This window comes from Varanus komodoensis, unplaced genomic scaffold (assembly GCF_004798865.1).
Source record: "Varanus komodoensis strain SLA01 unplaced genomic scaffold, ASM479886v1 scaffold2, whole genome shotgun sequence".
NCBI lineage: Eukaryota > Metazoa > Chordata > Lepidosauria > Squamata > Varanidae > Varanus > Varanus komodoensis.
In genome coordinates this window covers 14,930,445-14,958,276 of record NW_025335568.1, presented here as the reverse complement: position 1 = coordinate 14,958,276, position 27,832 = coordinate 14,930,445, and the positions used below count along the sequence as shown (strand labels likewise).

The 27,832-nt window shown below is 39.6% G+C and overlaps 1 protein-coding gene across 2 annotated transcripts in view; it reads right to left on the bottom strand.

The window, feature by feature from the left end:
- The window catches only part of CCSER1 (coiled-coil serine rich protein 1), a 494,606-nt gene that overhangs the window by 42,498 nt on the left and 424,276 nt on the right, over positions 1-27,832 (bottom strand). For both annotated transcript variants that reach the window (XM_044428521.1, XM_044428522.1), the window contains exon 8: positions 20,365-20,448. In XM_044428521.1, coding sequence (XP_044284456.1) covers positions 20,365-20,448 — 84 coding nt within the window. The remainder of the gene's footprint in view (positions 1-20,364; positions 20,449-27,832) is intronic.

Genomic DNA, 27,832 nt, shown 5'->3' with positions numbered 1-27,832 from the left:
GATAATTTTCATTTATATTTTGAATTGCATATTATCTTGCAAATGACTGAAAGAATTTCAGATTGGAATATTCTGAATGACGTCTAGTGAAGATATCCATGCTGTTCTCTTTTGTAGGAGACACAACATAAATTATACTTCATTCATATGTAATAAGAATTAGCCTGCTCAAACTATATGGAATCATTCAGTCAATAATCTGAATTAAAACAAAAAACAAAACAAAACATATTTCATTTTCATGAATTCACAATTACACTGTAATCAAGGTGCCTCATGAACTGCATTACTTGACATTTTATACTTCCACATGATTTAGCTGTAGGGAGTATATGTACAAAACACCAACATTATTTTGTCTCTGTCGTTCCTTTATTAACCCAATCTTCTTTGTTCCAGAAGTGGCGTGTGCTCCACTCTGTCCTTGACAAATGTTTACGTGCAACAAAAGATATGCTTTTTCTAAGAAAACAAGAAAATGTATAGCTGTTACATTGTCTGCATGATTTCAAGAGGAGGTCTATGCAATTTGAAATGTAATGCTCTAATAATTGAAATACTTTCTAATAATATGATTATATCCAAAAAGGAGGGGGGAATAAGCAAATACTTCCCTTCCCCTTTTTCCCCTTGTATGTGTTTAGACAGAACCAAGTCCCATGTGGATGGCTGGGCAATGCTAGCAATTGCAGACTTTTCTTGTATTTAAAAACACATAGTATTAGAAACAGAGTGAGTCAGAAGGGGTCTCCTGGGCCATCTAGTCTGACCCCCAGCTCCAGCCAACTCCATGCATGCCATGCTTCCGTGTGCATGTCCAGTCTATCCTTGAACACCCTCACCGATGGGGCTTCAACCACCTCCCGTGGAAGCCCATTCCATGCCCTTGGGGTTCTAAGAGTCAGGAAGTACTTCCTGGCATCCAAATTGAACCTTGGTTCCCTGAGCTTGGTACCATTGGAACACGCTATGCCCTCCTCTGCAGGGGAGAACAGGCCTCTACCCACCTCTGTGTGACACCCCCTCACATAGATATATATGTTGCCCACTGATCTCAGAGTCTCCTCTTCTCCAGGCTGAAAAGACCTATTTCCCTCAGTCTCACCTAAGGTGTATTTGTATTGACCCTTTTCAAGAATTCTGTCACTCATGCAATGTGGACAGAGTACAGGTGCTTTAGCGGACTAAGCCCCTCTTTCCCTGCCACCTGGCCCTGCAGCTGAAAATCTGCAGGTCTTTTTCAGAGCGCAATCCCATGCATATTCAGACAGAAAGTGCTCTACAACTCCTGGGGCATGCTGGGAGTTGTAGGCCTTTTCTTCATCTAAATATGCATCAAATAACACACTTTCACAGTCAAAAGGCAGTATATTCAGATTTAACAAAGTGATTCTCTCTTTCTGTGCTTACTCTCAGGTGGTTGGCTTGAGGAGAAAGTGTGCCACACTCCAGGGACTGGACTGGGCTCCAGTGCAGGATAGATTGGGTCCAAAGACCAGAGGTTTTCCTTCCCTGTAGCATATTGTGATTTAGCATTTAGCTTCAGTAAGCCCTGTGTTCATGCACTCCCCGCTCTTCTCTCACTCTGGCATGGCTTCTGGTACCAGTTACACTATGTTTATGTCTCAACCCTACATTCTGGTTGAGTTTTGTAAACTGCCGCAAGATCCTTGGCAATGGAAATGTAATACATGTAATGAAACTATGGTTGGTTGAAACTTTGAGTTGAAGGTGGTTTGTTTCAACAAACCATAATTAAGATGAACCATAGTTTATCATGTTTAGTCTACATGGCAGGCTGTGGTTAATCTAAAACATAGGTAAAAGATCTTGATTCCTTATCATAGCACTGCTTGAGGAGGGAAGAACACAAGAGCAAGATTTATCTAGGCTCATTTTCAGCATGCTAAACTTTGTTTTAATGTTATATTCAAAGCAAGCTAATGAAACTAGGAAATTGCAGATTCCAAACACAGTTTGACAGTGGTATAATCTCTCTCCCATATCTTTAGGAAGATCATGCTATTTCTCTATATGCTTCCTTTCTCTTCACCAGATTTGTAGAAATATCAGTATGAAAGGTAGACAAAAAAGCATTTGATTAAATGCTACCGCTGGACTGGACACTTGCAGGTCACTTAACTAGCTTCAAAATACAATTTCATTCTCTCTGCTCTAGTAGTTCAGGCTCTGAGTAGGGCCGAACATTTCCAATTACTGTGCTACAATATGGTTGTCTTAGAGGTCTCCACTTATAATGACAGATTTTTTTAAAAAAATGCCTGCCAGTTGAAATAATCTGTATCCAGAAGGTCAAAGTACAATCTGCTTTGCAGAAACAGCAAAGAAACCCCCAGGAGAAACCAGCATGCGAAGTGCAGATTTCCTCACTTCCTAATTACACTGATTATATTACCTCCAACATTCACAAATACAAATCATCTTCATTAACAATACATTGTAGCCCACTGCCATGGGATGGCTTGAAGAAAAAACAGTCCTGGAAAATCAGCAGATTCACTATCTCAGCCAGAAAGGTCACCAACACACCACTAGAAAAGAATGCAAATAATACTTGCATGGCAGCTTCCCACAATGAAATGTTTCCATTATCAAATTCCAAACCAAGCAGTGTTCTCCTTTCTTCAAGCATATATCATCTAGAAACCAATCTCTTCCCTCTGCTTCCAAGAATCTCTGAAAGCACTCAACTGGAATGCATGTGCCAGCAATGGAATAGAAGGGCCCACTCTGAGGGAAGGCCAAAGTATGAGAGTCCTCCTATTTTAATCAAAGCAGTGTTTCTGCAAGAATTGGTGCTGAATGCTCTTCTCCACACCCTTTCTTTAACCAAAATCATACTACTCATACCTGCAACTGGCTATTACCCATCATAAGAAATCATGAGAGATACTTTATGTTTTCTGCTGTGGAGTTAATATCCACTTAATGCATAAGTACTTGGGGCACAGAAACAGGTATGAATTTTCAGGGCTGAAGGTTATTTAATTACATTGTTGTATAATATGTCACCTAACCAATATATGTAAAATAACTTGGACTTTCCATTCTATGATATAATTTGAAAATGGATTTTTTTATGCCAAATTGATGATAACTCATCATTGGTTAAGACTAGTCCTTTGCCAGATATGGGCTATTTTAGTGGCATATAAATCCACTAAATAAATAAAAATGTCTCCCATGAGACAAAAAAAGTCTCTTTCAATCTGTGCATTCAATCCACACCAGCATTGGTATGGATGCGTAAGGGGCTTCAGCCTGCCAACACGCACATACAGACACCCAACTAAAAAGAAATTGGGTGGTTGAGGGGCGGGAATGTGCTACAAACTCCCAAAGATGAACCCCAGCTGTGAGAAGCCATTAAGGGATTTTCCTCCCACTGAAACTGGTGAAATGCTCTGCACCAATTTTTCTGTTGGTAGGTATGAGAGGATTTCAAGGGACCATTTCAGGAGTTGGTTAGTCAAGCCTACAATAGGAAAGTCTGTTGAATTATTCTGTGCCCTGACATTATCTCAGTGCCAATCCTTGCATTGTCAAAACAAGCACTAACCATATACAAGAGGCATCTGCCTGCTGGAAGGAACTCCACAGTTTGCTTGAAAGGGAAATAAAAGGCCCATTGGGGAAACCAGAACTGCCCAATAAGAACAGGGGGTGCTGTTTGACCATGGAATGCCAGCTGCCTGATGGAAAGGTGTGTGTGGAAAACGGAGTCTTCAGCCAACATGGTTAATGATCACAGAATGCAGGACTTGCAGTCCAAAATGACTAGAGAGCACCAAACTGTCAGATCAATGGTCCAACTATTGTCTATTAGATTAGCAACAGTTCCCCAAATATTAGGAAACACATTTTTTCCTTGTACTTTTTGAATATCTTTTCCTGGAGTTGACCGGAAATGAATGGAGCCACGTTCCCTGTCACTGGACTACAACCATTCTCTTCTGGAATAAAAAAATCTCAAGCAACTAATGGCAATGACAGATCTTGCTGATTTTGGTAATTAGTCATTATGAAACCCCTGGCACCATAAAGGAGTGTCTTACAAATCTGCTGAATCAGTTTCTGCTAAAACTAGTAATCACAAAGCATTTTCACCAGGAAGGATTAAATTTCATTCCATTTGCCACCCAGTGCTAGTCGATATAAAGAAATGCATTCCTGTGCTACCAAGTTCTGCTCTATAGTCCATAATAGGGAGGGTAAATGAGGGATACTAAAGCTTACCAAGATACTCTGAACTATGTTTTTGTTTATAGCCTACTTTTGACTAGGTAATATTAGATTCATTTTAATTGAAGAACATTCCTCCATAATTAGAACAGTTTATTAGAAGTTTAGACTTTTCCCCATTCTGTTGTTTTCCTCTGAATTCTTAACAAACCCTTTGCCCTGTTTTCATCAAAATCCAGACTGCAAGCAGGGCATACTGCCACATGAGACTGCCAGCCAGGTTTCCCAGAAAAGGTGTAGATAAGCATACTGTCTGTTGGTGGAGGTACCATTTAGGTATTAGGACTAGTCTCCATTGATACCTTTGTCTTTAATGGATTTGTATAACCCTTTATAAAAGCCATATAAATTGGTAGCCATTACTACATTTTGTGGAAGTGAATTCCATAGTTTAATTATGTAAATTAAACACTTCCACAACAGGATTGTGTTGTGGAGGTACCTACTAAGGAGGAGTAAATGGAAGCTTTGTCAATACTCCCTAAATACTGTACCAATGCAGGGAAGATCTTACTTATTTTCACATTAAACAGGCGAGGTGTGAAAGACATCTTCTTTATATGTGATCATTTGCAAAAGCTTAATTAGCTATAAGTGGCAGAACGACACTCCCAGGCTCCTTGAGAATACCATGGCTATTTATAGAACCATTCAGGAGGTCATGTATTCTATCAAATGTCAAGAGGGAGATGTAAAGGATAACAGTGATGTAATGTGTAAAGTAGAGAAATATTTCTGCAAACTCTTGGTTCAACTACAGTTTCCAAAGGCAGAATCTCTCCCAACAAATGATGAAGTCCGACCCTCAAATTCATTGAACATGGGGTCAATCTAAAATCAGTTTTAAGAATTTGCATACTGAAAGGTTCCATTATGCATCCCTGAAGGTTGAAGAGAAACAAGGCTATGGTACTTGGAATCCATTAATACCTTGAGTATCACAGCCTCAATCAACTCCTGACGGCATCATCAGTAGTTAGGGATAACAGGGGCACTACCTGGAGGCCACGATTTATATCCTTGTCCTAATCAGGAATCCCAGAAAACAGCTCCTAACTTTGTCCATTTATTTTTTCCTGACAGAGACTAATCTGATCTTCTGGGGTTGAATTTGTAGAATTATACAATAGTAGAGTTGGATGGGGCCAGAAGGCAATCGAGTCCAACCCCTCTTCAGTGCAGGACCACACTGGAGTTGGACTTACCTTTTTTCCATGCAGAAATCATTAGCATGCCTCCCAGCATCTACAGAATAAGATTGTGCCTTTCGCTGGTATATGATGCCTCTTTCCTTAATGACTGAAGGTCCTCTGAGCTGCTAGAAACTAACTCATAAAAAAGTTTCACTGATTTTTATGGGTTTTCTCCATTACTAAATCTGGATCCAATCAAATATTAAATGTATGCAATGCTTTGTTCTAGACAGTAATGATGCCATAGTAAACAACATTATGATTCTTAAAAGTATGTTCTCATAAATAAAAATAAGGACTCAAATGAGAAATAGCTCATTTGGGAGATGGCCCTTGACATAAAAAATGTTATACACTGATCATTATTAATGAGTTTATGACTGTATCTATCTTCAACTGTTTAGGTGGTGAAGAAAGGAGAACATGAAAGTGCAATTAAATTAATTTTTTTAAAATACCCAGATACCAAATCAATATAATAAAGAAAACACAAAAGCTCCTAGGGAAGGTTTTTTCCCATTATTTAATCTCCTTTGTCAAGTCTGTTCCAACATGCTATCAATCATTTTATGAGCTCTTTAAAACTGGATATTAATACAGGGCTTGTTTGCTCAAAGGAATAGAAGCTGAGTTTCCAGGACTTATTTGTATTATGATATTTAGCAAGAATAGCCCAGATCCAGACCTAAAAGCAGAAAATGATGAAAATTGAATAAGTGAGCGGGTTTGAGATTGATGTACATGCTAAAGCAAAGGGAGGAATTTTGCACTTAATAAGTGCAATGTTTAATAAACACATTCTAAAGCAGTGTCCAACTAGATTGGATATTTTAAGATGCCTTCTGAATTTTAAAAACACATCATTTGGCTTTAATGGCCTTCCAAGAGAGCTCATTCTTCTCACTAATGGCAGATTCTTTCATCAAGAATTAGTACATTAAGAACTGAAAAGAAACTTGTCCAGAAGCTGATACATAACATAGGTATTGTAATTTCACAGTCCTATTAAAAAGATGTACAAGGATGAAAAATAGCAGCAGTCTTTGAGCTAATGCTAACAGCACAGTACATTAATACTTCAAAACTAATCAATCACCTGAGACAAAGGCAATCAGTTGGATTCATACCCCTGAAATCAGCCATATACATTGCCATGGAAGACCAGAAGCCTGATAATGGCATTAAGATCCTCTTAATATATATTGGCATAACTTCCACCAAGGTCTAACCCCCATGACTGGCAAAATGCTGTAGAGCTCCACAGAATCTGGGTGGCAGTCCTTTGGCTTCTGCTCTACCTAATGCAAAGGGGATGCACTTAACAGGTACAAGAAATGACATAATGGGCCACCATGGGTATTAAATGCCCTCTGCAGATCAAATCAAAGGCATCGACTTGAGATTTTTACCTCTAGTAGTGGTGAGCCAGATTCCTCTGAAGATTAAGGTGATATTCTTCCATGGTTGTGTCCCTTCAATATATAAAGCAATGTTTTGAATGAATGACCACGATGAATGGAATAGGCCTCTCTTTGTCCCAAAGAGGGCGCTGTGCAAGCCACTAGTGGTGGGATGCGGCATTTGTCCATTTTGGCAGGCAATGGGCAAAAGTAGGAGGGAAAAGAGATTCGGGTGGGGAGGTGAAAGGGAGATAATGAGAGCTTCCCAGTAAACAAAATACTGCAATCTTTTTGTTTAAAAGTTTGTTTCTTTTGGCTGCTTGAAAGAGGCAGATGAAGTGGCCAATCTCTCACCAAGCCATTCCAAGCGGAATTGGAAAGAAGGTATCTAACGGAGAAGTATGGGAGGTGCCAGGAAAGGCGGTGCCAATCAGAAAATCATACTAGCAATTGGTGTTATGACTGAGGGCCAAAAGAAAAGTTGCAGCGTTATTAGCACTTCCTGGGGCGAGCACAGATCAAACATTGCTGGAGAGAGAAAACACAATCTTTTAGAAGTTTGATGGAAGAGTGTTGATGAGCCTCGTCCTCCCACTGTTTCAAAAACCACAGGGGGAAAGAAACCAAATATCTTTGTCCCTTAACGGATGAATACGATTTTCATAAATTAAACAAGATGGGACAAACACAGCTCCAGAAAACTACATTTCCTGTTAACAGTAAGAGTTCCATATTGGATTGGTAAGACCTAAACCTGCTGCAGGTCCAATGATCTGCTAATCAATTTACTTTGAATAATTAATTAATCATTACCACACCTCCATACATATTCTGTTTCTATTAGCAGTACTGGTCTGGACAAGGATGAACGGATACAGGGACACAGTGTCCTTCTTGTAGCCCAGTTCTATGATTCTACTGAGGTGATACAATGAAGACCAGGCTGAAATGTTCAGCTGAGACATCTTTTGCACTTGTAGGATGGGTTGTCCTCACCAACATAACAATAGGTGTGCAATTTCCTTTGACAATGCCAGCCCATGACCCAGGCATGACCTTCTGACTTGGCAACAGAAGTACAGGCACCATTCAAAAGGCATCAGAGATAGGCATTGTGAAAATTACAATTTCTCAGACTCCACAACCCAGTGTGAGAAGCTGAAGGGGAGGCATCATAATGGGTCAGGCCTACTAGGAACCTAGGCGCTGATTCCAGATCTCGTTGTAGCCCAGAACACATGAGGACAGTTAACATCCATCTGAGCGTGTTCCTTGAGTATAGGAGTAGCTACGATGGTGTTTTCACTGGGTATACGCAGCATAGAATCCACTGGACCCAAAGGCCACCCACTCCACCAATACTATCTCAAAAATGATCTACACTTGGAGCTGGTCTTTATAATTTCCTCCTCCCACAAATCAATAAGAGGGCAGGAGTGAAAATAATTGTGAAAAGCTAAACACCAGAACACCAGAATGTCATTCCCCAACTGCCCCTGTTGGATCTCCTGTCCTGGCTGGAGTGTGCTGGCAAAGTAACAGAACCACCATCATCTTGCTTTACTCATTTCACTTACAACAGCTTTTTTAGAGTGCTGTGTAAATCAAAAGACCCCTCCCCATCCCCACACACAAACATGCTTTTTCACCAACAGATGCTTTTTCTCCAACAGTCCAGTAAAGACTACAACTTGATGCCTTTTGATTAAATACCAGAGTCACTCAAGGAATATTAGCTGCTATACAATCATACTTAAACCTAAGAAAAAAAGGAGTTTTGCTATGCAGAGCTCCTGTATGTGATGCGGGGCGGGGGGGGGGTGCACTTTGCCTAAACATTGCAACTGCTGCATACAGAACAAGTCTCGGAAGTGCTCTTTTTCAGAGCCAGCAACAGAAAACACCCTTGATGAGGAGTGCTTCTTTTCCAGTCTATGCGTATCAGGACATGTTTCCACAGACAAGACTGCAGCAAATTACAGATTTACACAGTGGAATGCACAGTTAAATTTATAGAGGAATTCAGAAACCCTGTTCTGCTGCTTTAGCATCTTTATTGTTCAAGCTGTTCTATTTCTCATGATTATTATTTATGTACTAGATAGAAGCGGAAACAAAATTGCAACCAAGTTTGGAAATAATATATATCAAGAAAAGGCCTATTAGAGCAGGGTGCAGGGTGCAGGGAGAGAATTCCTTGTGAAATGGTATCATCAGTTTCTAATGAATATTTCAGTGCTTGTCAGGAAACCCATTTAGAGGGAGACCAAAATGGCTTTCTAATTTTCTCGACAGCTTTATCATATTTTCCTGAACCTCCAGGGCCAACTGTATACCAGACTGACTGGTCTGCAATTTATATATTCATAGGATGATTTGTTATTGTATGGAACACCCTTTTACTTCAACACCAATAGAGATATTTATATTTCTATGGAAATAAGGTTCAGATCTGAGGCAGTTTTCTGTGCCAGACTCCACAGTTTTGTCTCCAGTTGCAGAACACAATGGGAAACTGGGAAGGAAAAGTAATCTTGCAACTAAAACTGTGGAAAATATTTGTGGACATATTATATATTTGGGATACTTCTAACACATCCAATCACTCTGCATTTCTGGACAGCTTGGAACAGATTCAATAAATACAATGATATAAATATCATAAATACCCCAAACAATAATAAAACTAAATATAATAGACATACACTATATATACATGGCCTATTAAGAAGGCCATGAGAAACAGTCTTCAGGTTTAATATTGTATATGAATTCATGTATTCAGAACTTTTTGGTGACTTATGCAGGAGCATAAGTTAAGATGCAATAGACTCCATAAATATTTTGCATAACTAAATAACCATGGAGGATGTGCAAGGCTTTAAAAAATGCATTATGAGCTGGATCTGAAGAACACCATGAGCACTTCTACAATACCCAGAAAACATAGGATTCGTGCTTCTCAAAGTGATTACTTCAGAATTTCCTCACTGTAGTTTTTCCGTTTCTCATTTTTCCCATCTCAAGTTCAGTTTGTCTTCAACTTTGCAGATATCTCCAGTTCATCCCAAACAATTTGTTTTTAATTTTTGCATGTATATTCATTGTTTTATGCACATTTCTTCTAATCCATGCATTTTATATTTATTTCTGTGAACAATTTTTGTATACATGGGAAAACATTCCTCTCCTTTCTATGGTGAGTTGTGCATAAAAGGGGGCTGCCCAGCAGTGGAGTCACTGCTCGCAGCAAACCACAGATGACAAAGGAGTGAAAAATGTGAACAAACTAGGATCGTTGAAAAACAAAATGAAACAGTTTCTTCCCTGCTTAAAAGCCCTCCTCTGGAGCTGAGGGCATTCAAACCTTTGTGAACTTTCAGCTCAATCAGATTAGGGAAAGAGGAATTTGGATAGTGCATTCAGGGAGCATTCCTGTAGCCACTAGTCAGCATCTAGCTCACGGGTCCTAAAACTAAGGCCCACGGGCTGGCTCTGGCCCGCCATGCCCATTTATCCGGCCCTCCTGAGAGGTTTTGGACTCAATCAGAGAAAACGATCTCCAAGCAAGCAAGAAGTTGCCTCGCCACAAGCGCGCCTGCCTGCAGCCACCTTTCAACTCGCCCCCTGTTGAAAAGGTTTGAGGACCCCTGATCCAGATGACCATAAGGCATTCCAGATTCTTGGCTACAAGGCTGGAATGTCACTCCACCTTTGTAATACCGGGAATCCACACTTGGATCTCTCCGCTGCCACTACATCTCAGGCAGAAATAGCTCTGCAGCTGCTTCTCTGAGGTTGTGAAGGAGACCTCAGAGAAAGGCTTTGGGAGACACTCTAGGACCTCTGAATCAGCCATCAGCCATCTAATTCTTTTTCAGACCAAAAAGAGTGTGGAGGTAAATGTCACCACCACTGTCTTACTGCCCTGCATGGGATGTCCATAATCTGGTGAGTTTGGAGGGTTCTGGACATTCCCATAGGACTGAACCCTTATCTATTTTATTTGCTTACTTGATTTTCTAGGAATCAGAATACTATAAGCTCACATTAACTTCCTGGTGACCCCAAGATTCATGGAGACTCTAACATAATGTTCAAGATTCAGTTGATTATGGAATTTTGCTTCTAGCATTTAATACCTTAGCACAGATGTAACACTGTCAACTGCATGCAAGCAAAATATACAAAGATGATCTCTGAACCAGTAGGAAAAAAACATTAGTCTTGAGATAAATGTTATAGAATTTGTTTTTCCCATGCTGTGCAGGCTACCTCTAAGTGAGGTCAGAGAGGTTACCTTTAGGTAAGGTCCCATGCTGTGCTTCCGATAAAGGTTGGGAAAGGGTGGTTTTCATTATCAGTTTTCCTTCAGGCAAAAGGGCCAGTAAGTGTCAACACTTGGAACATTACATACAATACGCTTAGAGGCACTGATGAGTAGGCAGTGATGATTTGAATGGCAGCAATGCAAAATCACCATTCTGTTAAAAACAGTGCACTACCTCAAAACTTAGGTACAAATCAATAGGTAGAACTTTCATTGTTTAAACCATGCAATCATTGTCACATAACCAGGCCTGTGAAAAACCTCTTTCTAGAAATGAGCATGTGCCCATCCTTGAAATGGAGCTGACACTACGCAGGCACCAGTCCAGAGGAAGTTAGTTGGCACTTGACAGATAACAGCAGCTCAGGCAAAGGTTAATTCACACCAACCCAGTCCCTTCTCCTCTTCTCTGGAATAGCATCCCATTCTTCCCACTCCTTCAGAGCATCTTCTTTGGTATGTGAGTGAGAAAGATCGTGCCTTGTAACTTTTTTACTTCTGTAACCTATTGGAAAGTGTTGATTGTGTTATGAAGTTCTCACAACACATATCATATTACATTTTTGTAGTGGATTTTTTTGCATTTATTTACTTAGAAAATTTCTATGCCGCCCCATTCGCTGAAGCCTCGAGGCGGCTCACAAAGATATCAATTAAAATATAATACAATAAAAATATAAAACAAGTTAACAATATAAAATAAGTTGCCCTGGCCGAAGAATAAAATAAATAAATAGTATTAACAGTTAAAATGACGTTTGAATAAAAAGGTCTTCGCCTGGCGCCGAAAAACAAATAACGACGGCGCCAGGCAGACCTCTCTGGGGAGCGCATTCCATAGATACAGGGTGACCTCCTGTGTGAATGTCATTGTTACATGCAGCTGCGTTACTAACAAGCATGCAAATACTGATAAAACTCAGCAAAAGAGGAATGTTAGCATGACTGTACCATGTACGGCAATAGTCAACATTTTATGAAGATAGGAATGGTTCTGGGATTTTCCCCACATGAATTTTTCTCTGGATTTTGGACTTGTTCATGTGCTCTGTATGACAGCTCAAAGCTCATGTCCCCCCCATACACAAATACTGCACATGTGCACCATATAAAGCACAGATAGAATATTTTCAGTGTGATTGTTGTAAAGTGACACTGAACACATGCCTCAGTGATAAGAATAAGAATTCTGCAGAATAAGAATTTTGATGAACACCCCTTGTTCCAGTTCTCAATTAAGGTTGGAAATTCTCTTACATAAACCAGCTGGGTGCAAGATGGAGAACCACAGCAAAATAGAGAAGCAGAATTCAGATTTCCTTTGAAAGGAAAAGCAGGTGAACTCAAGATTTTCTCCCATGGTGCACAGCATATAAACCAACATGCCAGAACAAGCATGTTCCAAGACCCAGGTGGATGTGCTCCAGATCCCATTTTAGGGATAGGGAAAATGAATAGCCTTATGCAAGCCATGAGAACCCGGACTCTCTTCCTCATGAATAGATTTTTGTGCATGCGGGTTACCCATGTACATCCTAAGGTGGTAGTAAGAAAAGCACACTAGAAGTGCTGGAAGGCCAGTGGTTAGAGGCCTGGATTAGGACTGAAGACACCTGGGTCCCGTTGTCCCTCCATCATACAGCTGGCTTGAGCCACTTATTCCCATTTAGTTTTATCTATTCTTCCAATATAAAATGGGAGTGGGTGAGGAAAGTGAGAGCAGCTCAATGCAGGGTGTGTGTGTGTGTGTGTGTGTGTGTGTGTGTGTGTGTGTGAGAGAGAGAGAGAGAGAGAGAGAGAGAGAGAGAGAGAGAGAGAGAGAGAGAAAGGGGGGGAGGGGGAGGTATATGCCACCCTGAGAATCATGGAAAGATGCTGAGATAAAGAGGAAAGAAACACTTAAATACTCAAATTAAGAAATGAGTTATTAGTATTCTCTAGTAGTTCCAAAGGTAAAACATCAGGCAATTTTGGAACCCTTTCTAATAAGGTTGCAGGCATCAGGAAACAGAAGAGACACACCGTGTCTCTCCATTAGATCCATCTTCATACAGCTTCGTACAGCTAGCTTATGATTCCCTGAGTGTGACAGAAAGATGAAGGCACTTTCAAAGTTAAGCCAGGTCATATTTATCTAAATCTGGAAGGAGACCTGTCAGTAAAATCATGCATATCTTCTGAAGCTAGCAGTCTACCACTGACACCTTAACAGAAGACAAGCATATGCAATGCATTGTTATTAAAGGAGTGTTAGACACACTGTAACATCTCTAGAGACACTTAAGAGCAGAGTTTTATTGTCGACGCACTGAATTCCTGCCATATTATTTCTATGCAAATATGTCTGCGGGAATCAGCATCAGACCAGGAACCTCTTCCTGCAGCGACAGCATGACAATCATTTATCTGCATCCGGCACCGAGTGATGCCAAATGACGCCGCTTTGTGATAGAGACTTCAGCTAATATGCAGAATCACCTGCACAAGTGCAAGGGAATATTAAAGATTCTATCTCACTGACAGCTTTTCATCAAGGCTTCAGAGAATGCGAGGAATCGGAGGCTAATCCACATTGTGTATCATCGGATACTGTCATTTCCATACTCTACAGCTGCCTTGCAGAGTTGACTTGAAGAGCAATTACTGCTGAGATAAGCCTTTTTCTGGACTACGTGCAATTAATTCTCCATGAAAAAAGGGGGAAAGGAATCTGACACTTTAATAATGTTTAAGTACACCTAATCTATTTCTTTTCTACTCAGAAGTTTCCTAAATATGGGGAAGTAAGATTTTAAAGTACTTATAGCTGTCTCTTATGTAAATCATCCATAGATCTGTTATATTCTGTTACAAAATAGCCAACATGAAATAAGATCAAAAATTATAATATAATGCAGAACAAGTAATGAATTATCATAAAGATGAATACACAATAAGATTTATTTGTGTATAACTATTACTCTTATCAGACATCAGGTATGAGCATGACATTTAATTCAATTTAGGAAAAAATTATCTTGAGATGAATTTAAATGACTTCTCCATTTCTATCTACTTTGTTATAAAGGTTACACTTACATGTTTTTAGTATTTTTGGAAAATCTTCATTAAAAATAATCATTCATTTTAAGAAACAATAATTTTTACACATGTTGGGGAAATTGCCGTATGGCTAGCATGCATGAGTGCTACTACGCTGTTAGCTTTGGCTGAAAATTTGGCCTAAATAAAGGCCACGCATAAATCCTTCTGGAAAAGTCCAGGTTAATCTTACAAAAGCAGCATATTACGAAGCTGATGGTAACTGGCTGTGCATATCTCCTATACAAAAATGACAATAGCATACAGACTAAGGGATAAACTGTTAGAAACTGCAATTTGCTTTCAAGCATATTACAGAATCAAAAAATGTAAGTTCAAGCTCATTAGATTTATGCTCAAGAGAAAGTTATGCTGCATTTTAATACTTGTGATTTCATATAAATTGCCAAGTTAAAGCCTGTTAATGTTTGCCATTTATTTAATCACACAAAATTAAACCTAGACCTCTAGATCCACCGCATATGTTCCAACAGCTTGCCCTAAGGTATTTAGCTGCTTGGAAGAGGCAGCAGTAGTCTCTGTGGACTAACTTTTAAATGAAAAGGTCTCATTCCCTCCTGTCAGGGTGAGGGACCAGGTTTTGATGGACTGCAAAGGAAATGGATTATATCCAATTGGATTCCAGCAGAGTCTAATGCATTTAAATGGCCCAGCCAATATAGCCATTATAACATCGTGTATTACAAGGCAATTTTCTAAGAAAGTGCCTCTTCCGATATTTCCCCCCCGTGCTCTGATGGTTCATGTACATTAAATGTTCTGAATCTAACTGGTTGTAGCATAATTTACCCCATCCAGTCATATCTCCATTATGAAATTCAGGATCACCAGAACGCACAAGGAGTCCAAACAATATTTTTTAGGGTAGAAACCCATTTTGGGGCTTTAATAGAATACCACTTGTATTCCACACTAGTAATGAAGTAGCACTTATACGGGATCACTTGTATTGTCTGGATCACCTGCCACAGGTGGTCCAGCTTAGATCACAGATTCTGCTCCCCATTAGCATCTCACAGCCTCAAGATGAGGTATTATAGGTCACTGGTTGAAAGCACACTTTGCACACAGGTTTTAGTTCCAGCATCTGAGATCTCCAGGAAAAGGATCAGTCAGTCATTTATGGGTCAACCTTCTCTCTGCCTTCTGGACAGGCAGCAGGAGTCAAAGGAGACAGTACTATAGCTCAATGATCAGTCGGATCTGGTATTTGACAAGTTGTACTACGAACATCACTCTGATTATCTGTGACCACACCTACAGGCCAGCTGTGGAACCACAATCTTAAGGAGTAATCCATATGAATTGACCTGCATGAAATCCACATTGGTCTGGGTACTCAGAATGGATTCCCTGACTTGTTCACCCCTCTCTACCAATATAACCTCACAATATCATGCAGAAGATAGCATATACATACACCTTATTGTATCTTCTTTCACCAGTTATATAAAAAAAAGTTATAGAAAATAGGTGGTCTGGAATACAGAGCCTACTTTTAATAGTAGTAGTAGTAAAAAAATCTGGGGCTGCACAGAAATAATACATTGCAATGATCATGTCCGAGCACCACTGACTTCCAGATTATTTTTCCCTAGGCCAAATTCAAAGTAATTGTTTTGGATTTTAAAACTGTAAATGTCTTATTTCCAAGCCAGATTTATTTATTTAATTCATTTCTGTACCGCCACATTAGCCCATAGGGCTGTTTGGGCAGTTTACAGTTACAATTAATAAAAACAATTCAAAATAGACCAAAATGGGTTAAAACAATAAATCGTCATAATAAAAAACCAATACAATAATGGGTTTGGCAATGGCAATATAAAAGTAACTCTAGCACTGAGGAGAACTTACTAACACTGTAAGAGTTGCAACACATCACAGCTAACTATAGTGTATGATAATTCTCTTTTCCTTCCACAATAAGATATATGGAGTCTCTATTTGCAGGTTCTATCAACTAGAGAGGCTATACTGAAGACAACACTGCACGTGAGTTTGAAGATGTAGTTAGTAGCTACATACTTTTCTCTTAATTACTCTAAATGAAATACAGGGTGAGGGGCAATTGAGATGGAGTCCCGATTATGGGAAGTAATGAGGCTTTGACCTTTTACCTTTTCTAGGTAATCTGTAGCTTTTAATGTGGGTTTTATGTTATTGGAATTATTTGGATGTTGTGCTTCATTTTACTTTATGTTGCTTTTACTGTAAGACCATTCCAAGACACTTGTAGTTGGATGGCATATAAAAGTTTTAAATCAATCAATTTCCATTGACAACACTGCACATTTGCTTTAATGCAGATTGAGCAAGTTGTGGTCTTTCAGATATTTGGGCCTTTAACCTCCATAAACCCTGAGCTCTTACTCAACTAGCTATGGCTTGTGGTAATTGTAGGCCAAAACATCTGAAGGGCCATAAATTGTCCAATCTTGCTATAATTGATCATGTTTTGGCTGAAATGTAGCTTAGAAATAATAAACACAATCCATAAAAATAAGTAGTCTTTTGGCTAACATTAAACTTGAACATTATGCTCTTGTAGGAAACATACATTCTCTGTCCTAAAGGCGTTCTAGCATCAAGGAAGATAGAGTTCACTGTTCACAGCAAATCCTGCAGCATCAAAGTTTTTCACCCACTTTATAATATATGCCTCAGTCAAGACTGATATTATTTCAATACTCCACCACTGCACAAAAGCTTGATGCTCTGTGTATTCCATTTTGTCACTTAATTTTATATACTAATTACATAATACATCATTCCTTAATGCCACCACATCTGAAAACAGAACAGAGATAACCAGTATTTATTGCAGAGCCTTTGAAGGCGGTCTCTTTTAATTCTTGCAAACAGCTTAACTTTTTCCATGCAATCCAATTTATATTTCTGAAAAGACAAAAGATTCCCATGAAAACAAAATGTAGATGCCCTGCAGAGGGAAACCAAACAGCCAGTTGTGCTTGTTCTCTCTTACAAATTAGAAGCAACAACAATGGTTTGGAAATCAATTCAGTTAGTGCATGTCTGGATGCACTGCAACTTTCCATCTTTTAGCCTCTCACCCCAATCATACCAGAGAATCCCCAGGACTCCAGAATGAGTTTTCATGGGGAACACAGCTGGTGTGAGGGGGAGACTTGTTTATTTAAGCCAACTAAGGACACAACTTGCTAGGAAAAAACCATTGTTGGTTTTGGTGGAGCAACAAAGGCTGGGAGCCTTCCTGCCACTGTGTTAAGCACCAGTAGGTAGCAGAGGAGGTGCAGAGTGCTTCAGCCAGCACCACTGCAGCTCGCAGGGGCTCAGAGGAAGGTCGCCCCAGTTGACTAAATTGGTTTGCGCCATGGCCAGGGCATCTATCCACTCCACATCTCTGTAATCACACAGTAATTTCTGTAGCACCCCACAGCTTCATCACTGCCTCCTTGTGGCTGAAAGGAATGGCTTTGGCATAGCAGCCAGAACCCCAGCCTAGGAAACCATCTCACTGGCCCTTATTCAGTGACCAGCATATGCCCTCTGCTCATGCAGGGAGTCTTTGGAATCCAAGTCCATAAGCAATATAATTATGAAGAGGTTCGTGTGAAATAATCCTTAGAAATGATTGCCGAAATAGAAGACATGAAGAACTTCCTGGAATAGAATGGATTTCTAATCTTTAAGGCTTAAAGACTCAGCAGCACACACTAACTGTTTCAGAAATGTCTAGCACATGCCTAACACATAAGACACATTACTTTGCATGTTCAGACCTGAAAGACGTAGAAATATTAGTATCACCTTGCATTTATATCCCACCTCTTCTCTGCTTGCAAGGAACCCAAAGTGTCCTACATGTTCTTCTCTAATTCCATTGCATCATTGCAATAAGAATCCTGTGAGATAGTTAGGTTAAGACTGGGTCAATGCCACCCAATGCATTTCATGATCAAGTGGGGCCTAGAAGCCAGATCTCTCAAGTCCCCAGTCTGGCACTTTAACCATCACACCACACTGGCACTTAACACTGCTCTACTGTTGCTCAAATGTAACATTTATCACAGATCTTAATTTGCACAACACTGAATGCATGCCAAGAACAACTACCATCCTCATTCCCAACACTGCCCACCTTTCACAGAATGATGAACCTTTCATAAAGAAATCTCATGGACCATAAAAGGATACTGAATAGATCGCAGTATCCATTCTTCATTCTACAGAGCCCGTTTCCCTCAGTTCCTTTTAAATGGGTACACTGGACCATACAAGACAAATAGTATAGTTATAATTTATTATTGACACACACAGGAAGTGATTTTCACAAATCTTTTATTCTTTTTTGAAAATTTCCTATCTTTGGAGGTTTGGGTGTGCTTGTGTGTACCTGAGGGGGTGAGGAGCAGGTGTGAGAGCACTGTTTTCCTCTGAATGGGCTTCATCACACAACAAAATCTGGCAGACTAATTGACACCTGTAGTGTGACGGTATCACACAGACTCCATTTTTGTTAATTGAGTCATTCAATTCATTTTTGTTTAGTTTTGGCCACTTTTTAAGACATTGGTCTTCCCAAGGTGGCTTACAGCACAAAACAATACCAACATAATGAAATCATGTTAAAATATAATGTTAAATAAAACAGCTTACACTTAATTGCTACTTCAGAATATCTACCATCAGAGGCTACTGGCCCCAGATGTGGTGTCACTGAAAGAGGACTCTATGCCCAGTGAGAAACCAGGCACACCACTCCAGAAAAGACCCTTGGGAACCTCTGACACATCCTTGAGCACCAAGGACTCCTCCCTCCCCTCAAGTTCTCCCTCCAAGAATGGCTCCCTGTGAGACTTCTGGGTTCCACAGTCACATGGGAATTTAAGGTGATTAAAATGAGCACGGATCCATGAGTTTACTCAACCAATGTAAACCCTCAGTCACCGCTAATCCTCTTTGCAGCAATAGCTCCTCTTAAGGTGAACAATCTCAGTTCAGCAGCTCCTGCATAGCGCTGTCCATGGCGCTGCTGGTGTCTTGTTCAATTCTGGCATATATACTGAGCAGCTTCCTGACAGAGGAAGTTTTACAATGGTGGGAGGGAATGCCATAAATTAGCAAAGAACACAGAGAAGGGTTCAACCTCAGTCATTGCACTCTCAGGCAAAATGCATCCTGATGGATTGGAACCATCTAATCAGCATGATGAAGCCCTTGCTTGACAATGTGGCACAGAGAGGGCTGACAGTCAAAAGCCTTCCAAGGGGAAAACAAAGGTTACCAAGATGCTGAGGGACAACTTGGCCTAAAAGTACTTGTTTCTCACTGGTTTTTTTTTTTTTAATTTGGTCAGCTTTATATTCTGTATCTGGATCAGAAAAAACTCTTGTGTGTGTATCAGTTCATGTCCATGTGCAGCAGTCCAAGGCATTAAAATATGAAGTCATGTGGAGGTTTACTCACAGAAGGTCTATGATATGCAAGGAAATGTTCATGGGCAAGCTATTAAAAAATAACCAGATACTCTATATTTCACACCATGCTTGGCCACCACGATGCCCAAACATAATACATTCACTTTTACCAATGTGGACTACTGTTTATAATAAGATGATAGGGTGGAAAAAAGTTATTACTTCATATAAATCAGAAAAGTATATGTTCCATGGGGAACTAAAAAGATTGTTTAGCTATTTTCTGCATAGTGGAAAACACCACTAATTGTAAACAACCCAGGACACACGGACTGTCCCTTCAGAATGTTTGCCATCCACACAGAACCCAGACAGAGCAGTGACTTTTTCTTTCATTGGTGATTAATGTGACTTTGATACTGCAAGACAACTGTCAACACAATCTTCCCAAACAACCGCTATTGGCAGGCCTGTGTAGTCACCTTTTCAGAGGCCGATAAGTTTTAAGATACTCAGAGTCATAAAATCTGCCTGAATCAAAAATGAATGATTAATATGGCTCTAAGCTATCCAACTTGCAGCACTAAACTTTATTTATTTATTTATTGGTCCCACAAATGACCTTGTCAGGTGGTGTAAATTCCACAAGGAAACAAATATTGCCTCTCACTTACCAGCTCTTCACGGAGTTGGGAAATGAGTTCATCTCTCTCCTTCAGTTGCAGCTTCAGTGTCGAGCATTCATCTTTCATTATATCCTATAAAAACATCAAAAGAGCTGCTATAATAGACTTAGTGCTTTTTCTTTGCTCCTGACAAGAAAAGCCAGATTCACACAGTGCAAGATAATTACATCCCAGTAATGAAACTCAATGCCCCTCTAACATGTGCGATATTTTTAATAACATATTCTAAGTTTGCGATGTAAACAAGCTAATGCATCCAAAGTTATTACATACACAAAAATGTGAACAGCTCCCTGTGCGTTAAGTCCATTTTGTTAGTGTCTGATTCTTTTAAGCCTTTTATTGAAGCGCCTGTCAAGCGTCTCTTTATTTCAGTGAAGGAACAGATGGCCATAAAATTTCATAGTTCTGTTCACACAAAACAGCATTGAAGAAATTTCACTTCAGATGCATTACTGGGGATTTAAAAAAAACAAAGGGAAAAAATCAACAGACTGCAGATGGAAAAAGTAAGCAGAGGCACAAACAGACATTCAGCAAACAGAAAGGAAACAACCCTTCCATGAAAGGAAATCACCTACCATGACAGTCAACAAGATTGCTACAAAGTCAAATGTAGTGACCTGTGGGCGAATTTGGTACTTCTCTAAATGGGATTCAGACAACACAAGTTGTAGGCTGAGTTTGGCAGGAAGCATGAAATTAAACTGATAGAAGGTGCCCATGAAAATGCTAGGTCTAGAAACCAGAACATACCTCGTAACTGTCAGTGTATATGTACACTACAGATATAAGCTGGATGGACCATCATCCCCTCTTAGGAAATGTCTACTGATTATTAATTCTCTTAATTTGACTAATCACCTATCCCAGCCTAAAGACTTGAGGTAGTTGAAAAATGTTACAAGTGGGATCTGTATGCTGTACAATTGCTCCTGTTTTGCGTTCTGGCAAATCAGTCCATCTTTTAGGCTTCCACCCCCCTTCATGTGCAGCACTCATTTGCCTCCAAACAGTCAGTCCGCTTTCCATGTTTACTGAGCATGCTCAGTCCTTTTGGGGAGGATTTGGCTCTTTCCACCTCTTCATATTTTTCCCCCTAAAGTATTTTGTACTTCTGCAAACTACAGAATTTCACTTATCCTTCTGATTCCTTGTTTTTTTCCTGTAAATGGACTACACAAATTTCCACACTTGGATAACAAGTTGTGTATTAGAAACAAGCATGGGACCCCTCTATTCTTCCCTTCCACAGGTGGATGAAATTAGATATCACTAACAAATAATGTTGCACAGTATCAACAGATAATAATTCCCAAAAGAAGTGGGGGAAGCCATGACAGTTTAGATGTTAATACCTATATAAGCATGCATTGCAGCTAGGTACTCTCAAGAACTGAATTGTGTACTGACACGGTGCTATGTACTGTAATTAGTTATTAAAGCAAGTAGGTGTTATAGTCCTCCAGTGAGGACTATAGCACATATCTCAGAGTCTTTTCCCACGAAAATTCATTTCTGATGCAATGCTTTTAAATTCAGGTTGCAGTGAATAAGTAGATCAAGATTCCTGTCTGGTATCACTAAATCAGGAGCAGGTTTGGACCTCAAACATGTAACATTTGAATACATGCCTGACTTCCAGCAAGTTTTGTTATGTTTACAGATCAAAATGGACAAGATTGGGTTATAGTCCCACAGCATTTGTAGGTGTAGTGTACCTTACTTTTAAGTAAGCACACAGGTTCAGGTTGAACATTCAAAATTAGTAATAATCACAGGAAGCAATCAACCAGGATTCCCATACAAGTCATTATAGTGACAGAAAGTACTTGTCCAACAAGGAATGAAGAGATCAACATATTTTAAAGGTAATACAGTGTGACTTTTGTTGTTCTTTTTGCAAACTATACAAATTAAGCAGCAAAACTTTACAATTTAAACAAAGGCACTACTGTTCTCATGAAAGATAATGTGACTTTCTAAAGCTCTGACTTATTTGTGTCATATACTTCATGCTCCCCAAGGCCACCACATGAAGGAGAATAGTACTTCTTACATTCCATCTCTGGTAACAAAAGTGATCAATATGTTTAAGAGCTCTTTTTATTACTGGCATGATGTGCCAATGGACTTGTGAGGAAGAGGTCCCTAAACCCCCATTTTTCTCATCTGTGGTTCCTTCTACTCTTCTCTAGATGTTTTCAATGCCTGCCCACATTATTAGAGTTGAATATCAAACCATCTCTCTAATGACCTCTGTGGACAACATGGCATGTGTCAGCCATACTAAATACAAGGGTAGAGGATGCAGCCTTTATGCAGAGTGGCATTATCCTCAATGTGGTCAGAGCAGCTTGGAGCATGCAACTCACCACAGCATCCTAAGCAAACAGGTTCCAAGCCCTGTCTGATAAAATAAGGCATCAAAGCCAGAAAAGTACTGAACTTTGGTTATTATTCTTTGAAAGTATTAAAACGCAACCCAACACTACACCCCCCCACACACACACATCCAACTAAATTGTATAATTTGGGATTTTGAAAACATTAATTACATGTAAGCAATGAAAACAATAGCACCAAGAAATATACTTGCTTAAAGAAGCACTTGAAATATGAGTATTAGCAACGAACCACCACAACAGGAAAGCGACTGAGCAGAGACATAGTCAGCAAGAAGATACCGGGCGTAGACTACAAAACAGCGACATCTCTGTCAAAAAGCAACAGTGATGCACAGAGTTACTCCATTGACATGTACCTTGAAAGGCCTAAAAGTAGCAAATGCCAGGAAACCTGAGGTGAAGAACAGGTCATCCTTTCAAGGCTTGCTGGTTCTGGACCATTACTGTCAAATACATCACAATTTGTTACGGAAGCTTTGAAGGTGAAGGGGAGAAGAAAGACACAAGCAAATAGATTCATATTATGGGGAAAGAAAATGACTGGGCACTTAGAACTTCAACACAAAGGTAAGTCAGAGCAATATTTCCTTCAGCTGAGCCACATTTGAAGACATGATGGCAGCTCCTCTGCATGAGAACTTTTGGTGCCTCCATATTTGAAACAACAGCATCCCAATCCAAAGGGCAATCAAGAGTCCTATGAATGCTAGTGACTCCCACTGCTAGTGGTACTTTCTTTTCTCAGTCTGATTGTGCTCTGCCAGAAGCTTGCCAGCCAGAGTAAACGAGCTGTCCTGTTGAACATCCAGTTGGGAATGGTGGCAGCAGGCTCCCCATATGCCTCACTTGGCAATGCCATCTCAATTTTTTTAACTCTTTTTTTTCTTTTCTGCATACTTCGGGAGAAGCAAGCATATTGTGCTTAATCACAAAGCAGCATAAACAGACTTAACCTGGTAGTGTGGGAAGTAAATTTAGCATTCTTCTGCTGCCAAAATAATTCTCTCTCTCTCTCTCTTTCTATATATATACACACACACACACGAAAAAGACATTTGTTAAATGTTCTGAATATAGAATCCTTAGCAGACTGTTTACTGCTATAATGCACAGATTTTGCTAAACAAGAAATATTAGACTACAAAGTAGAATACAAAATACAGATTGATGGGATGGTACTGACTGAAGCCAGTATTTAAAGGTTTGGAATGTCAAACATAACTAAACTTTGCTATCCCAAATACACACAGCTGCTTCCTCTTACCATGTGATACGATAGCATCTCTTTGTGAAACAAACACATGATCCAACAAACAATTTAATATCCAGCCACCAAGAAAATTGCCATATTTAGCCAATGAGGAGTCAAAATTAGGATTATGATTCCATTGCTAGAAGGTTGGGGAAGGGATATATGGTGGACAATTATAGTTCTGGAAGATTATATTTCATGTACATCACACTCTAAGGTAGGAATGGGCAAATAATTTGTCTATCTTACCTTAATGTGTTTTCACCCATAGTTCCCCTTTTCTGTTTTCTTTCAGGAACTATTTTGATATGTTTAAACTGCCAAGAACATTGTGATAGCATTCCAAGAATTCCAAAATTCAGTCTGTTCTAATCTGACATTTCTATAAGAGGTACAGATAATGTCATTCTGTGTAAGCAATTGCAAAGATTTGCAGTATCTTACCTCAACACACTCACAGACACAGAAAACGGCAATCTGAATCTATCTTGATAGGAGGTTACAAACTGTATGTACTTTCCTAAAACTGTCTTAAGAAACTAGGAAAATGGGCCAGTAGCACTCAAAAAGCCAGAGGAAGTGTCTACTGAATGAGGTCAAAAAACTCAGAATTCAGCAACAAAAAACCCAGAAAAAAAATCATGCTGGGCAGAATCCTGAGGATGAGCACTCTTGCTACAATTTGAGCGTCCTTAAACTGTAAAATATATGATGTGAAAGCTTTTGTCAGTTTCACTTTTCTTCTAGTTTTTTCCTGGTCTCTTTGCACATCAATGTACAATTTTAAAAAAGTCTGACTACCAATAAGCATGAGGTTTTGACTGCATTTCTCCTAATATACATATGAGTACACAATTTTTGCTGCTATGCATTTTCTGCAAATAATTTCCTCTACATGTAATTCATTCAGTACATTATTTTCACAGATAAATACATTTTTGTCTGTACTTCTCCATAAAATACACAGTTTTGTATGCATTTTTGATCTCAAAATTCAATGAACTGTGATTCCCAAAGGATAAGTATATTCTGATTTGTGTTTTGGTTAGGAATTAAAATACTATGTGTACATATCTTCTCCCCAAAAGACTTTTGAAGAAAATAGGCATGTGTAATCTGCTATCCCAAGTGGGTGATATTAACATCTCTTGCCTTTTCATGATTGAAAAAGAGCATGGGAATACATATCCATCGTTAATTGATCTGAAATGTCACAAGTTTTTAAACTGAACAGATATGGTGTGGAGTTGCATATGTTATACATAATATAAGTCTAGATGAGAAATGTCTTCATCACTCCATTTTAAAAGTCCATAAATATGTGAACAGAGATAGCTAAGTAAGCAATGTTTGAGACCTCCACGATTCTGCAAATATCATCTCAACATTTACCCATGTCCAATTCTGGTTTGTGATCCCTGCTCATGTATAAGAAACTTCTGCAAATAAAGTAGTAACTAAATGAGAGACGTGGACATTACCTCCCAAAGTTTGCATAGTTTTCCTCCATAGACTAAATGACATCAATTTAATCTATGGAGGAATTTTGTATAAACTGAAACAGGAAAAAGAAACAAGGGTAACATGAGCACAGACTTGACAATTTGCCTTTATTTTTAGTAGACACATAATAGTGTTCAAGCTTAGGACTTTAAACATGGTATATTCACATGTTTTGTGACTAAAATGAAATTATTATACACTGCTATTTCTTACTATTTAAAGAAATGCAATACTGTATGTTAAATTGGAATGCATTTGTCATGTCTTTATCCTTACACATACAGATCTCCAAAATCTCTTTAATGCACTCAGAGGCATTGGACTGAACCAGCTTGCTTGCTTGCTTGCTTGCTTATTTATTTATTTATTTATTTATTTAGGAGGCTTCTATGCTGCCCCATTCACCGAAGCCTCGGGGTGGCTAACAATAATAAATAAATAAACACAATATAAAAACAATACAATTTGAGTCAACCTGGCCAAGAATAAAATAAATAAATAAATAATATTAACAATTAAAATAAGGTTTGAATAAAAAGGTCTTTGCCTGGCGCTGAAAAACAAATAATGACAGCGCCACAAGGACCTCTCTGGGGAGTGCATTCCATAGATTGGGTGCCACCTCAGAGAAAGCCCTCCTCTGAGTACTTACCCTCCTAATATCCTTCACGGAGGGTTCCCAGAGAAGAGCCTCTCCTGCTGATCTCAAGGAGCGGGCGGGCATATATGGACGTAAGCGCTCCTTCAGGTAACCAGGACCCAAGCCGTTAAGGGCTGTATAGGTCATAACCAACACCTTGAATTGGGCCCGGGCTTCAATGGGGAGCCAGTGAAGCTGACGGAGAACTGGAGTCATGTGAACATAATGCCCAGTCCTCGTCAGCAACCTGGCAGCTCTATTTTGCACCAATTGAAGTATGCGGACCATCTTCAAGGGCAGCCCCACGTAGAGCGCGTTACAGAAGTCAAGTCGGGAAGTCACCAATGCATGTGTCACTGTCGCCAGGCAGTCGTTCTCCAGGTAGGGACGCAGCTGATGGATCAGCCGAAGCTGAAAGAAAGCGCTCCTCGCCACCGCTGACACCTGAGCTTCCAGTGAAAGTCCTGGGTCGAGGAGCACTCCCAAGCTGCGGACCTTGTCCCTAAGAGGGAGTGCAACCCCATTCAGGACTAAGAACTAAGGCTATTCTGGAGCTGGTCTTGTATAAAGCTTAAGGCCATACCTACATTCAAGACAGGCTACCCCCTTTTAAGAAGGAGCATGTCCATATAAGTTCACATAAGCACCAGCTCCCAAAAGAAAAGTGCATTCACCTTTGTTTTCATGGCCAATACAAAAAACCTCTTACATCATCCACTGCCCCCGCAATTGAAACAAGCTATTCTTTGCTAACCTGCCACAGAAGCAACTTCTACAAGTTTGACTAGTTTTTCTGGCCATTCTGCCTCATTTATTGCCGTACACTCCTATGAAGATTCATAGAACAGTAAGGTCAGAAGGGGCCAAGAAGGCCACTGGGTCCAGTCTCTGCTGGTGCAAGATACCAAGTCACATCATACCACTCAAATGACTGTCCAATTTCACCTTGAATGGCTCTAGTGTGGGAAAGCCCACAGCCTCTCTCAGCAACTGGCTCTACAGTTGTATTGCTCTGACAGCTATGAAGTTTTTCCAGGTGTCTAGCCTGAATCTGGTGTGCTGCAGTTTAAGTTCATTGTTCCATGTCCTACACTCAGGAATGAGTGAGAAGAGACCTTTTCCTTCCACTTTGTGACAGCCTTTGAGGTACTTGTAGAGTGCTATCATATCCCCTCTCAATCTTCTCTTCTTGGGGTTGAACACGCCCAGTTCTCTCACTGTATGGCTTCATTTCCAGACCCTGGATCAACTGTGTTGCCCTCCTGTGAACCCTTTCACATTTTTCTGCACCTTTTAAAAACTTGAGTGCCAATCTAGTTATTGTGTTCTTTGCCAGAAGTGAAAGATAATGGGTATTTGGCACAACACACTTCACAACTTTAGTATTAACGGCAATTTTATGCATTCCCATTAATATTAAAACCTACTTAGATATTTTAGGAATCAAAAGATTGGGAAACTGTACACATTTATGCTTTAAAGTTCTGAGATGTTGACACAAATATTGTCTGGAAACATTCCCAGGATCCTTCATACATACTGTATGGTAATGTAAAGAGGTAAAATCATTCTATCACACACACTAAAAAAGAATTAGGTTCCACTTAAATTGCTATAAAACCACTACATCCCTGTACCCAGCGTAATGTATCA